At 39.9% G+C, this 15,545-nt stretch overlaps 1 protein-coding gene across 2 annotated transcripts in view; it reads right to left on the minus strand.

The window, feature by feature from the left end:
• EPHA4 (EPH receptor A4) overlaps window positions 1-15,545 on the minus strand; it is a 139,613-nt gene that overhangs the window by 44,526 nt on the left and 79,542 nt on the right. For both annotated transcript variants that reach the window (XM_040986577.1, XM_040986578.1), the window contains one exon: window positions 11,131-11,469. In XM_040986577.1, the coding sequence (XP_040842511.1) occupies window positions 11,131-11,469 (339 nt within the window). The remainder of the gene's footprint in view (window positions 1-11,130; window positions 11,470-15,545) is intronic.

Here is a 15,545-nt window from a genome sequence, read left to right on the forward strand (position 1 = left end):
ACCAGAGATGTTAAAGTAGACTATTATAAGTGGAAAAAGAAAAGCAAAAGGAGGGGGAAAGGGAAGCAAAAGGAGGGGAATAGTCACTGGAAGTTCTGAGACACATTTCATTTTATTGTCCATTTGGTCCCACTATGTGGGAGTCTGGGAAAGTTTCAAACACAGAGAATGAAAATATTCAAGAGACAACATTCATGAACCACTGGATCCTGAAAAGCTCAGTTATAGCCACTTAAAGAAGCCATCACTTTATGTGGAACCAAACTGTTTTTGTCAGTTTATAGTTTGCCATGTGGACAAGAGCAGAGAATCAACTGATGAGTGGACAGAAAGCAGAAGGACTTTTGGTTTAAATTACAATCAGTACATTTCAAAAATGCTTCAAATACAAATATTCAACAAATATTATGGTCTCAAAAATATAGTCATGAAATTGCATTTCTGAAGTCCTCATATTTGAAACTCTATCATTTTGACAATTATATTAAAAGCTATGATATGGGTTAGGAACAAGTGAATAATTTATGAAAAAGGATTTGAAGCTCAGGAATTGGCAACCACAGAAATTTTTTAAAAAATGGTGGTATCAGCCAGGAACTAAATTACATGTGCCAGATAGTTTAAACTCCTACAGGCGTTACAAGTCCAAGGCGGAAACAACTGAGCTATTAAATTTTAAAATATTATAAAGGCCAATAGATTTCTTCAACTGGGTGTGTGCTTGTGAATTCAAGATGCCTTTTATAGTCATAAAAATCACAAAGAATGTGTTAGAAAATCTATAACTGAGGGTTTTATTATTTTTCTTTAACAAGAGTGTTCACAGCATCTCACAGGGGCCTCTGTTTAACACAAGTTGCTGAAGTGTGAAATTCGATGTCACTGGCTCCACCTAGAAGTCAATTCCTAAATACTGGAAGGATCTGATTACTTTGCACAGAAAATGCACCATAGCATGGTCTCTAGGGTTCTAGTATACTACCAGAAGTTTGATATACATATTTTAAAATAGAAAATAAAAAAGAGGAATAAGTGAAATGACAGAGAAAAAGCCATCATCCTTAGATTACAAATAGTTACGGTACACACTTTTGGAGTTGACAATGGGATTCAAAAGCCTCGCCTCCATTATTCTCCCCTAAACAACACACCATTCCATTACATGAACATTCTTTTAACTATATTGCTAGCTTCTTGAAGCTGCACCTAATTTAGCTGCTTCGTCTACACTGGGGTATATAATGAGGTCTATAAACACAATTTGTAAACTTTTAAAATTGTCTGCCCATTGGCTGTAGTTACAAGGACACTCCCCATATTCTAAACTGAATTTTGCCCTTGCTTTTTTCCTTGTCTGAAGTGCAAAACAAGGCAACAGGAACTCAGTGAAGGAATCCTTGATTGTCTCAGAGATTTTGGAAAAGGCTACATCAAGCTGTCTGCTAGTTATTCAAGATTCTTGGTTTGCAGTGCTGCAATTTTGGTAAGGAAACATAAAAAATGGGACTGATTCAGGAGGTTGATCTGCAATTCGAAATGCGTTACCAAGGTAAACACAAGTACAACAGGGAACCTTGCTTCTTCAACACTGGACTTGGTTTGGTATCTAGTACCCATTGAAAAACTGAGGCTACAGAGTTAAGACTTGTTTGTATGTGTATCTAATAAATTCCTGGATAAAATTTTGTTTTAAAAACTAACTGGTAGACTTCATCAGAAAGGCTTTTCTTGTGTATTGTTGTGGGGTAATAGTGACGAGGATTCCACTGTATGACAAACCTGCATGGATATTTCCATCGCAAAGCAAAAAGGGGTGGGGCCTTCTTCACTGTCTTCCCCTGCCCTACTGAAAAGAGATAGTAAAGAAAACGAATATTTCAATCCCTGTAATTTCATCTTTAAGATATTTTACAGAGAGTCAGTTTTAGGAAGTACTTCATGGTGATTTAGATTCTAAGTTGATTTAGAGAGGAGCTCCAGGAATGCTCCTCCAGGTCAGGCTATCAGTGGTTGGGGATGGAGAAAGAAGCCATTTAATATAATTTTTTTCAATCCTGTGTCTAATTGGAGGTCATCTGCTTGACAATTTTGCCAGATTCCCACAGTACTCTTGATGCTGACTGTCAGCTATGAGCAAAGCAGCAGTGGTATTTCACAAAGGAAATTCAGTGGTCACTGGGTGAGCGACCACAGTAATGTCTGCCACCCACACCATGTGGAGGGAATCAATGGAAATTGTTTTATTCATCACGTTATACAAATGAGGAGAATGAATGTGTATGTACTGAGATGGTGGGGAAAAAAAGGGATGGGTCATGATATGAGAGATATTCTTAATACTAACGGTGAGACCTAAGATTTTCTTATCTTGATAGATTAAAATGTAAACCCGAAAAAGATCCTCCATAAGGAAGGTAGTCGGGATCCTTGTGTTCTCTGTTGGAGTACCTGGGTTCCAAGTCTTGGATAATGTGGATCCTGGGAGGCAGCAGGTGATGGCTAAGGTAGCTGATTTCTTACCACCTACATGGGCAACCTGGATTGGGTTCCTACTTTGTGAATTGAATTCCTGGCTCCTAGCGTCAGCCTGGCCCAACCCTGGCTGCTGGCAAGCATCAAGAGAACGGATCAGTGCAGTCAATGAAAATGCCTTCTTTTCTCTCTCTTCCTCTTTCTCTCTTTAACTCTCAAATAAATAAATGAATACACACATTTCCCCCAGTCTTCATCTGAAGACCACATTTAAGATGCTCTCCTATTGTCTGTTCACATGATGATTCAAATGAAGGCTCTGTGTATTTGGGTGTCATGAACAGGCATTTCAATTAAGGCCTAAGAGTTCTTAATACAGGATTAGTCCTGCAGCATGACTTTTGGGTTTTCCTGATGTTTGAAGGAAAGAAAAACCTATTTCAAGACATCAGCAGGGGGTTAATGGAAGCTTTTGATACTTTCTCTCAATCTTTTCAGGGATGTTCAATTGCAGACAGGACTCCAGTGTGTCTTCGGCTCCTCTGAGGAGATAATAATTAATTTAGCCAGTTGAAATGACAACTGGATAATTTAGAAGCCCACCTAAAGCCTTGCTAGCCTTGTACTGTTCATTTCTCATCTCAGCCCGATACTTATTTTTCAAATCTCCTGATGGCTTCTCCAGAGTGTACAAGCTGGTCGGGATATGTTCAACGTGGGAAGCACAGCAGTGAGAAATGAAATACGAATCAGAATGAGACTGTCAAGCAAATGGCAGCGAATGGATTTCCCTTCTTACAAATGAACACGTGTATATTTATGTCGGAGCGATGGGAAGGGAGTCAGGAAAAATGGTGCTCTCAGTCCTGGGTCTATAAATAAAACCTTCATTTTCTTAGAGTGAAATATTTACCTTTTAAAAAAATCTGTAGCCTAACCTTTACTTCTATGCAATAATCACTAGTAGGTTCCACAGACGGACTGTTTGTCTATCCTGTTCAGTCAACCCTGAAGCTGGATAATTTACTAGAGTCTTTTACGAAGTTTTTTGTCTTTTTCCTCTTTGGTAGGAACTTGTGGCACCCACTCTGAATATAAATTCATGAATCCAAAACACACACTGCAGCTTGCACCATTACAGATCTGTTAGCTTATTTTAATTTATGATCATAATTAGTAAGTATGCTTATGCATTACAATAGTAGCAATACGATTCTAAGGAAATAAAATTAGAATCATGAAATGTATTGTATGTCTTTTAATGTACATTTCACGGATATTGTGATCTAAACCAGAAGCCCATGGCTGGCACAGAGGTGTTAATGAGAAAACCTCAGCTGGGATTATAGGAAGCCCATTGTATGCGGGCTCAGGACTACAGTCACACAGGCACTAAAAGACTTACAACCTAGAGACTTCCACCTTAGAGAGACTCACCATTACAAACCAACAACTGATAACATACAACAAATTCGCAGGAAAATCTCCCAACGGGATTATTGTAAAGATTTTAATATGTATGATAGAAGCAGAGTTCTACTGGCTTTTTTCATTTGAGTCTCTTTTAAATACTTAGGAGCAAGGGAAAACAGCATGGTTAGAGATCAATGGCAAGGAGGAAACTATCTATGTTGAGGACAACTGAGAACAGACTATGAGATTGTCCAGAGAGAAAATTGCCGCCAGCATCTCAGATCCACACAAGAGATTGAATGATGCACCTGTTCAACTGTACCAGAACATTCCTTGTCAGAACAGTAAAGTGCGTGTGCATTCCACCATCCACTTAATCCCCAGTATCGAGAGGGAAAAGTTTTGTGCTCCAAGAAGTCAAAGACATCGTTGAAATTTTAATTATTTTAGTTACTTCTCCTTTACAAAGAAAGCTTCTGCAAAGGAAGGTATCTTGCCAAACCAATAGCATTTGAAATCTAATATTGGCCTAGGTGTGAATCCAGCATGCGCACTGCCAGAGTGCAGCTCGCCACGGAGGACACAGCGGTCATCATCTATTCTCTACCTGTCCTCCGACTAAGCCCCTGTCTCGTTCAGTTCCCTAGAGCAGAGGATAGCCACTTTCTGTGAAAGGTGAGACAGTTACACCTCGCCTTGTGGGCCTTTTACTGGGTTGTAGGTACTCAGTATCTGTCAGGAGCTAGAGAAAACATAGTATACTATGAACAAATGCAAGGGTATTTGTTATGATGAAACTGCATTTCTAGAAAGTAAATTCATTGAAGAAAGGCTGAATTTCACATAAATCTTAAAGGCTACAAAATGTTACTCTTTGGTGATTATTTTCAACTCTTTAGAAAGTCAAAGTCATTCTCAGCGGTCTATAGAGTAGCAGAAACTGAAGAGGTTCACCTGGGCACCTTTGTAAATATCTGTTTCTTATTTGATAAAATTTTGTAAGTTGTAGGTTTTCCCATATTAGTCATAAAAAAATAAATAAGTTCAGGCCCCACAAAACCCAGTTCTATCATACCTACATTATCTAACCCCATTTCTCTCAAGGCTTTCTCTTCCTCCCGCCTTACCCCTGAAGCTTTCTTCTTCTTCTGCAAGACAGGCAGCAATTATACCCAGTGGGGATGATGAGCCCCACTGTTCTCCATTATCCCACTCAAACAGCACAATACGTCTAATTAAAAGATGGCAGAGAGAGAGAATGGGAACTTACCAGTGGAGTAATACAAGACAAAGTGTCTTTTACACTTGGTTATTTTCTTTTCTTTGCTCATTTCGGTTTTATTAAATTTATCACTGCTTAACAAAGTGAGCTAACAGGTTTTGTTTTTAGTGTAAACAAATGTGCTGATCAACAGTGTGTATCGATCACATCAGCTGCACAGTGGCATGATAACACTTTTCTGCTGCTGTGGTTTTTTTTCCCCGCGTTTTTCTTAATGGTCCAAACCTAGTCTAACATGGCGAAGCCACTGGAAAAGGACTCGCCAGCAGCCCAGAAAAGACCACAGAAGTTGTAGCCACCTGTCCTCCAAGAACATTAACAGCAGCATCCTGCTATCAGCATTAAAAAAGTGCAATCGGATAAACAGGCAACCTCTCCCGAGTTAAGCCACAGTCTAACCTAAGGATAGACTTGCTGTCTATCAAACTCTGATATGAAGGTGCTGCCATGAAGCCAAGAGATCAGATTTTAAACATTATTCTTTTGTTTTTAAATTCACTTTATTTTAATTAGAGAGGAAGAGAGACAAAAATCTTCTGTCTGTTGATTCATTCCCTAGGTGGATGCAAAGCCCGGAGTCTGTGCTGATCCGAAGCCAGCAGCCCTACACTCTTCCTGGTTTCCCACATGGGTGCAGGGTCCCAAAGCTTTGGGCCATCCTTGACTACTCTCCTAGGCCACAAGCAGGGAGCTGGATGGGAAGTGGGGATCTCCGGGACATGAACCAGCACCCATATGGGATCCTGCAACATGCAAATGGAGGGTTTTCGATGCTAGGCTACCGCTTCAGGCCCACTAGGGCCATTTTTAATTATAGCTGTAAAGTCCATGCTCCTGGGTCCAGTTTCTGATTCGGAAAATATCTTGGAGGACAGCATGGTTTAGGCAATTATATCTTCCATCAAATATTTGAACTTCACCAAGCTCAAGAATGTTAGAAATGCTTGTTGCTAGGACTTTATACATATACCAGGGACATATAGACAGATCTATCTCATTATACAGTTTCTAGAATTGCATGACCAAACAAAGATCAGGAATGGTACCATTGTCACTGGGGTGAGATTTTGGGTTAGTAGAATATGCCGCTCGTAGGCATGGGGCTTACGACGATAGAGTCAGACAAACCAGGCGTTTAGCATTGTGGCATAGCCACAAGGGTCTCAGGAGTACCAGTTTATGCCCTGCCTGTTCCACCGCAGGTTGAGTTTCTGATAATAACCCAAGCAAAGCAGCATAAAATGGTCTAAGTGTTTGGGCCCCTACCATCCACACACTTGGGACACCTGGGTGAAGGTCCTGGCTCCTAGCTTCAGAACCAATGGAAAGAACATTCTTTCCTCTCTTCCACTTTTCTGCCTCTCATTTTTTAACTCTGACTTTTAAAATTAGGAAATAAATCTTTTTAAAAATTTTATGTATTTTATTTTTTTTTATTGGAAAATCAGCTATACAGAAAGTAGGAAAGACAGATTAACTCCCCATGCGGCCGCAATGGCTGGAGCTGAACCAATTCAAAGCCAGGGGCCAGGAACTTCTTCCTGGTCTCCCAGGCAGGTGCAGGGTCCCAAGACTTTGGACCATCCTCAATTGCTTTCCCAGGCCACAAGGAGGGAGCTGGAAGGGAAGCAGGGCTGCTGGGATTAGAACCAGCTCCCATATGGGATCCCAGGCATGCAAGAAAAGGACTTAACCCACTCTGCTATCACGCTGGGCCCAGGAAATAAATCTTAAAGCAAAAAAACAAGCACACTTAGAGCTTGACTTAGTCCTTGAGCTAGAAGAACAAACAAGGGATGGCTGAGGTATGTGTGCAGAAAATGGCGCTATGACGTTAGGGTTCTGCTGGCTGCCATCACAGCATTTTTAGCAAAAATATTCACAGTTCTGTTGCTTGGCTGGAAACCCTCATTTCATTTACACATAATTTCTCTCTCCTAACACATCCTGTCTTCATTGTTTGAGATGATTTACTTAAAAAAAGTAAATCAAAGTAAGCTGAAGGAAATCCACCTAGCAAATTAGTAACCCAGCACTCTGTATATCCATATTCACAAACATTGGGTCTTATCTCCTTTTATACCAAGGACCTCTAGAGCAGTGACCACAGGAGGAAGACAGTGGAAGTGAAATCTCATTTTTCTCCTTTCGGCTTGTCAAACAGTAAAGCAATTCTTTGGGGAATTTCAAGAGCTCTCTTCTCTCTGGTTTCACTGTGGTGCAAAGGTTTAGAACTACACTTTTCACTCATCCCTTTCCCACACACCTCTTGGGCATGGATGTGGGGTAGTGGTGACTAGGGAATGTTGGAGCCGCCAGCATGCACACACAACAGCATTCCTGCAGTCTTAGCACTTCGAGCTTTGCCCTACAAGAAGGCTGAAATCAGCCTGCTGTACTGGGTCACTACAATAAGACCTTTTGGCCAAAGACAGAAGGCTTCCATCCTTCAATCATCTCATGAGCAATAAAGCTGACAAACAGCCCAATTTCCTTTGTCTTTAAGATCAACTGACTTTTGATACGAGAGGGAAGGGAAAACGTGCAATAAGCCCCTTAATACTTCAGCAGTAAAATTTGGGATACAATGGTTCCAATAATCATAAGGACAAACAGACACATTCACACCACATTGTTCAGTTGAAATAATCAAACCCTAGATAACCCCACATCTTGCAGTACAGATGTATATATAGTTTGTGTTAGAAATAGGAAGAATGACCAGTTGAATTTATGAATGCTATCATCTATGCTATTATCTAATATTTTTTAAGGAAAGCAAGTTTGTACGTTCAGGCATAGAATCCTTCTTGGTTCCCAGGACTGGCTTCTACATTAGCAGGATGACTCATTTCACTTTTGTTGAGCTGTTTGCTAACTGCCAAATTCTCAAAGATAGTGAGAATCAGGAAAGAAAGAAAGAAGAAAGGAAGGAAGGAAGGAAGAAAAAGAAAGAAGAAAGGAAGGAAGGAACAGAAAGAAAGAAAACGAAAGAAAGAAAGAAAGAAAGAAAGAAAGAAAGAAAGAAAGAAAGAAAGAAAGGAAGGAAGGAAAGAAAGGAAGGAAGGAAGGAAGGAAGGAAGGAAGGAAAGAAGGAAAGGGCAATAGGGCATTTTTTGTGCATTTGGTGTGGTTTGGTTCAGTTTGGTTGACCCATCATTGATGAGACAAAGAACACTGTGAAAACACAGCAAAGACAGATGCCACTAAACTTCGTGGCATCCAGGTGCTAAATTCCAAACATTCATTAATTATATGCTTTCCTTAGGGAGTGAGACAAGATTGCTTATAGTGATCCTTAAGGAATTGAGTTTAATGAAACAGAGGAATAGCTGCAATGAGAATATAATGGTATGTAAATATTCTTGGGGGAGCCTTGATAGAATTTATAGCAGCTACATACATCCGAGAATTTTGGCCTGTGTTATTAATCCGCACTACCATGAAGAGAGAATTTGTTAATCAAGGACAAACTATCCCAATGATTTTGAATGAGCAAATTTCAAATTATGGTAGGGTAATGAGACAGGGTTTTGTGCACTTACATTATTTTCTACCAAGACAAAATAGGTGGTCTCTTTACTGAAAGGTTTATTTTTAGTTTTGAACAGCTTCCCAGCACTATCTTTCACAAAATTAAAACAAGAAGCTGGAATTTGGTTGTACTAGGCAATCATCTTGGCAAGACTTGTTGCTATGGCAGAAAAAAAAACTTCATTGGATCAGAGGAATCCACTGTCCAGTTTTCCTTCTAGCTCTGAAAGTATTACACCTATATTTTAAATAAAACTGACTTTTTCTCCCTTCTAGTAATGTATTTTGAATCTTAAGAATGTCTTCTTAAGAGCTTTGAGTGGCTTTTGACCTGGAAGGTATTGAAATAATCTCTTGGCTTGTATTGTTATGTATACAGAGTAACATAAGTCTCCTCCAAAATCTGGGAGAGCCCAGTTTCTTCTTGGCATGCTTCTCTCAGCTTTTATCATCCAAGTGGAACGACTTCACCTTGTGTTGTTGAGGCCTCTGAAGGTCCATTTCTAATTTTAATTTGGAAAAACAAAGAACATGATGTAGTGATGGGCTTAGGCACAGCCAAAAACATGGAAGGGGGCTGAACATACACAAACTGACTGAATCGTAAACCAGATTCGCCAGGGCTGTGATCCTTCTCTGGTTACTTCTAACTCAGTGGCACCCATGTACATGCACAGGATCTGTGTGGAATGATTTCATTGCTTTCTTTCCAAAAAGAATTAATAAGAAGTTGGAACTCACAGCATACTTCTGATGTAACTATACACCTACCCTATTCTAGTCTTGTAGAAAAATAAAATCAAGGATCACTCTCCCAATTTGTTCACACCACTTACTGTAAAACGCTGTTGACGCTTGCATAACTGGAGACACATTCCAGTATGATTTTCTGTTTTAGTCACTGTTCAAAATCTTCCCCCAAGTTTGAACCTTTTATTTACTCTAGAACTCAGGGAAAATGAAAAAATAATGGTTTTTGGATTGGAACACTGGAGTAATTTTCACCACAGGATCAATTAGTACAGATATTTTACTCAAGTATTGAGTGCACTTATGAAATGTTCATTTAAGAGAAAGTGTAGCAAATAGTAATAGGATTCTTGGCAGTTCATGGAACCCTTTTCTGGCAATGTGTGCTGCTCTTGAGAGATTTGTAAGAGGTTAAACCACAGTTTTTCTTTCCTGCTGCTAACTCTCCAGAAATAATAGGAAGTCAGTGATGGAAAACAAGTGGAGGTAGGGAAACTCTTTCAGGAAACGACTACAGATATGTTGCTCAGGGGTCAAAACATAAATATCTGGATTTTGAAAACATTTGGTATTCAAGAATTTGTGACAGTTCAGCGAATAATTCAGCAGAAACTTTTTTTTAACCCAACTCGATTACAAGGAAATAATGCTAGAAGTGGGAGACACGAGGGGATCTTCAAAATATTCGTGGAATTGAATGAAATTAAAAACTTATGCATGCTTTCAGAATTAATTGCACCAAAACAGAGACAGATAAACAGGAGGAAGCATCTGATTGTTAACTCCCCAAATGCCTGCAACAGCTCTGGGCTTGGACCAAAACAGGGCTGGGAAAGTCAGTCTTCCCCATAACTGGCAAGGACCAAACTTCTTTAGCCATCACTTTCCTCCTCTGAATTATCGGGGGGTAGACTGTAACAGTCTTTGCAGAAAGAAGTTGGAAGCAAAAATTAAATCCATGAACTCCAGTATGGCACATCAATATTTCAACCAGCATTTTAATGAATAGACTAAATGTCACTTGCATAAGCTGATCTTTGACACCTGAGTATCAAAGATCATAACAATTGCTTCTTTATCACCAAATCAATGATGGATTACACTACAAAAATGGCTGAAAAACTGGTATATTACTTAAGACAAACCTTCTTAACCATGCATTCATATAGAAACCCTACTGTGCAGTATAGAGATTATTCATATGATTTTATGTTAAAGGACAAGAGAAAAGCTATTGTTGCTAATTGCTTTTGGTAGAAAAAAACAACAAATGCCACGATATATCTCTGTATAATTTTAAAAAGTCCACTTCACAATTATATGTCACCTGTAAATGCTCTAATGTCCAGTCATAGGCTTATGATCAAAATGTCCACAATGACTCTTTCACAAAAGTACAGCATTGAGTGATTCTGCTCACAAGAGCACCATGGCCTTTCAATCACACACCACCTCACCTGTCACTCCACTAGTACCTACTACAAGGTGCACTATTCAGTTGTTATTCAAAAAATTATTTTCTGAATCAATAAACTTCCTTCTAAGTATGCACTGCATGATAACTAGGTTTATCGTTGGTTCTACTTGTACCGTGACACAAGGTGGATATCATCCAAGGGCATCACTGTGCCATTTTCTTCATCACACTTTCAGCGGATAGATTAAGACCTCATTCCTACCTGCTTGGTTGGTTGTCACTGTGACAGAAACAGATTGGTCTGGGCTGGGGTTGTATTTAGACACTCCATTCACAGCCCAGATTTCAAACGTGTAGTTGGTATGAGCCAGAAGATCGGTGATGGAGACTTTGGTCGTCTTCAGGCCATTCTGCTGGGGTGTATAATGGACCCCACTTCCACAGGGTCGGCACTTGCTGGGGTCGCCAGCTCCACATTTCTTGCACACCACATTGTAGGAGATATCCTGACGACCACCTGTATGCTGAGGACTGCTCCATTCCAAGTTCACGGATGTCTCATTTACATTCGAAATCAGATTGAGAGGAGCAGATGGTGGGCCTGGAGAAAGAAAAAAAGATATCATCACACCAAGAATTGACATATAATTTCTGGATCACTAAGCATTTGTATCATTGTGTATGGTTTTAGGAAATAAGGGCCATTTGTTAAAGAATGCAAAAAGCAAATCAAACCAGAGAAAAGATCTTTTAAAAGAACAATATGAAAGAAGGCTGTAGTGAGTGCCATTCTCATGCTATGTAAATAAACATAGCATCAATTGCCACTCTGAGATACAAAGCAACATAGTAAATGGGCTCCATGCCCAGACTTTCCTTTTCAATTGGCAGGAAGATAGCATAACTTATCTAGTCTCCATCTTCTTAAAAAAAATGGGTATAGGAATGTGATAGTAGTTCCCAGGGATGTTGTGGAACTCTGATAAATTAATAATTATATGCCATTTTTAGAGACAAATTATGATTCCCACGTACAGCACATTATCAAATGCAAATCAAATTAACAGAAAGGCACAGATATGACTCTACAGGTCTATGTGGCAGTTGAGAGCTCATGGTTAATTAGCAGGAACCAGTTTAACTTGTCTGTAGAGATGTCAAAGACACAGCTGTTAGAGATCTCAGCAGCAAGTAGGGACTGCTCAAGGTACCATTCCCTCCTCCTGCTCTTTAACTGGGCAGGGCTGCACAAAGTTGTTTAAGAGAATACTCATTCCCATCAACATCAAAGAACTTCTGAAATATGAGTGGTGGCCATTGCTGTTACAAAAGAGAATAACTGGTTATAAGCCGCATAATAGTTAGTTTAAAAACAATGACAAAAATACAGAGGACGATAAACTTTTTGCTTTTGTTGTAGATTTGTCTTTCTGTGCCAGTAAGGGTTGACACAAACTGTTACTACACAGGAAGTGATGCAGCGAGAATGGACAGGAAGTGCTGTTGATCTGAGTCAGTTCTACAGCTTCAAACGCCCCTATCACACTCACATGAAAATATGTACTGGCTATGAGAGTTGGAAGGCTCTGCTGGTTGCCCGTTTTGTTCTGCCAGAAGGAAAAGCCAAATGAAGTTTTAATGAAAACCTGAGGTTTCTTGATTGCTATATCCTTACTGCTGCTAATGTTTTTGGAATGACTGTTTTGAAGGAAATGTATATGTGTTCCTCAGGAAAAGGAAGTTAGCTGAAGGCCTGGATGAACTTGGGAAAGTGTGATCTGGTGCAAAAGAGTGTACATTTCCAAAGCAGACATTGAGAAGGAGCAGGAAGAAGCAGCCATTGATTGAATAGCCATGCTCAAGATCTGTTGCTTAGCTTACAGCAAGACAACAGATTTTGGTGGTACAATTTAATGAGGAATATCTTATTAAAGGAATTACCTCCTTTCCTCTTTATATAGCTTCACTACAGATTAGATATTAACAAGAGAAATCAGCCTTTCCAATGCACTCTCGGGTCTGATTACCCACAATTACCGTTCTTCCCATCCTATGAAGGTTAAGGGAAAAATCTTTTTCAAAATTTCATATATTTGTATTAGAAAAGCAGATACAGAAAGAAGGAGAGACAGAAAGATTTTACGCTTCTCCCACATGGGTGCAGTGTCCCACGGCTCTGGGCCATTCTTCACTGCTTTCCCAGGCCACAAACAGGGAGCTGGATGGGATGTGGAACATAGAGGACACAAACTGGCACCACATGGGATCCTTGCACATGCAAGGTGAGGACTTAGCCAACAGACTATCATGCAGGACCCCCCAAATCTTAATTTTTTTCGGAAAGTGTTTTGAGATTTGTGTTAAATGTCAGATTAGAGGTGAGTGTTGTGGCGCAGTGGATTAAGCAGCTGCTCGGGATGTTGTTTTTCTCGATATCAAAGTGCCTGGGTCAAGTGTTGTCTCTGCTTCCGATCTAGCTTGCTGCTAATATACCTGGGAGGCATCAAATGATGGCCCAAGTAATTGGTTCCAGTGACTTACACAGCATTCATGGAAAGTTCCTGGCTCCTGGCTCCAGCCTGGCCTAGCCTTACTTGTTGTAGGCATTTGGTGATTCAGGAAGTATATAGAAAATCTTTTTGACTCTATTCCTCTCTCTCTCTCTCTCTTTTCTCTCTCTGTCTCAGTTCTCCCTCTCTCCATCTCTGTTAGTTTGCCTTTCAAATCAATAAATAAAAACTTTTTAGAAGGCAGTAGGATAACTTCACAAAAAGTTTTCAGAAAGAAAACACAAATGTCTGTTTAGATTTAAAAATTATATTTATGATCCTTGGCCCAGTGACTGAAATACAATATGGAAAAATAATTGGTTTTTGGAGAAAATAATGGAATTATAGAAATCACAGAAAGTAAAAGCCAGATCAGAAGATAAAGATCACTTGGCTAAATGCCCTCATTTTAAAGATGAGGAAATTGAGATTCAAAAAGTGGATCAGATAACACTGAAAGTTCATGCGGTCTAATTAGTTGTGCATCTTGAGCAAAATCCAAAAGCACTATCTCCTGTTTTGGAGTTATTTCTATTCTACCAAGTGAAACTACAACAGCAAAATCGAAAGTCTGCCTGAAATTGGAGAGGTAAAGGTAAGAGAAGAGACTGCATCTCTTCAACCCTGAATGAATCCTGCAACGCTGCCACCACACTGGAACACGTTACCAGTGTGCAGCGGAAATGCCTGTGGTGTGGTTGGGTTTATAAAATGGGTCAACCACCAGCTCTCATCTTGCTCTGACTTCCAGGGTTAAAGAAGAGTGACTCTGAAATCCATTAACCACCTCGCCAAGGTTCCTGGTCCACTTTCACATGGGAAAATGTGACACAATGAATCAAGCACTGCAGAAGCAAAAAGTCAGCAATTAGTATGTAGGACGGGGCATGGCCATGTCTGAACAGAGGAGAAATGGAGCAGAAAACTCAACGGTCACAGTATTAGGAGATATAACGCTACCACGTGGAAAAGAAACACAAAGATGCTGCAGGAACTGAAAAGAGAGAGCTGGCAGAAAGCAAGTGCTCCCCGGAACAGCCTGCTTCCCTTCCCAGGGATTCTTAAAGTCTCCATGGTCATGGAGAGAACTAGCAAATCCAGGTTCAACATTGCCACCATGAAAGGTTTGGTGAATAACATTGTGTGTAGTTTATAATTTGCTTTCATAGGAAACAGTGGGTGTACGTCCAAGGAGTAGCAACCTAGAAACTGGACTATTATGGCAGGACAGGGAGAAAACATAATTGCAACCACTGGATTTTAACATTAGGCTGCAAAGATCTGGGAAAGGATGCAAGCTTTACAGACTAAATCATAAAGGTGTCTTTGTTACGGTTTCGATATGGTGTATATATTTTAAAATGCTCTTGGGAATTAAAAGATTATAGACATGTAACAATATGTTCCCCAGTTACAGGGAGGGGACATTTGTTCCTGAGAAAAGAACGCGTTCTCTTTCCAAGACACTGGAAAAATCATATGGACTTCAATACAATGGAAGTCAGTCTGTGCACAATTATATGAAACAGCAGCACCTTCAATCAATTACCTAGCTGAGCCAGCTAGAAAGAAAACAGGCCTTTGGAGAAATGGATTCTCTTTCAGGAAGGAAATGAAATGCACCCACAAGGAGACAAACTTAAATTACTGAAATCATTTCCTCTCCATTTATGTAACTCTAGTTTCTGAATACTTAGGAGTAGTTAAATTCCTGACACAGTGATTTCATTTTTCAAACAGAAATGTATTTATCTAGAAGTATGTCTCCAATTACAAACATACTTAACCTCTGCATCTATTGGTTCTATTCTCATGGATCCAATCACCTACAAATAGAAACTATCTGAGGGGGAAAAAACTGCACATAATTTGGCACAGTGGTATAAGCTGCTGTGTACAATACCAGAATCTGTATTGGAGTGCAAGGTTCAAGTTCTGGCTGTTCCACTTCCCATCCCAGGCCTTGTTAAACTGCTTCGGAAGGCAGCTAATGATAGTTAGGTGCCTGAGTCCCTGATGTGTGGGAATTCAGGGTAGAGTTCTATCTTGGCTTCAATCTTGTCCGTGTCCATTCATTGAAACCATCCCTGGACATTGTGCAGACAAACCTACAGAAAATATCATGGGC

This window comes from Ochotona curzoniae, unplaced genomic scaffold, assembly GCF_017591425.1.
Source record: "Ochotona curzoniae isolate NIBS_2020 unplaced genomic scaffold, NIBS_Ocur_1.0 contig_4514, whole genome shotgun sequence".
In the NCBI taxonomy this organism is placed as follows: domain Eukaryota; kingdom Metazoa; phylum Chordata; class Mammalia; order Lagomorpha; family Ochotonidae; genus Ochotona; species Ochotona curzoniae.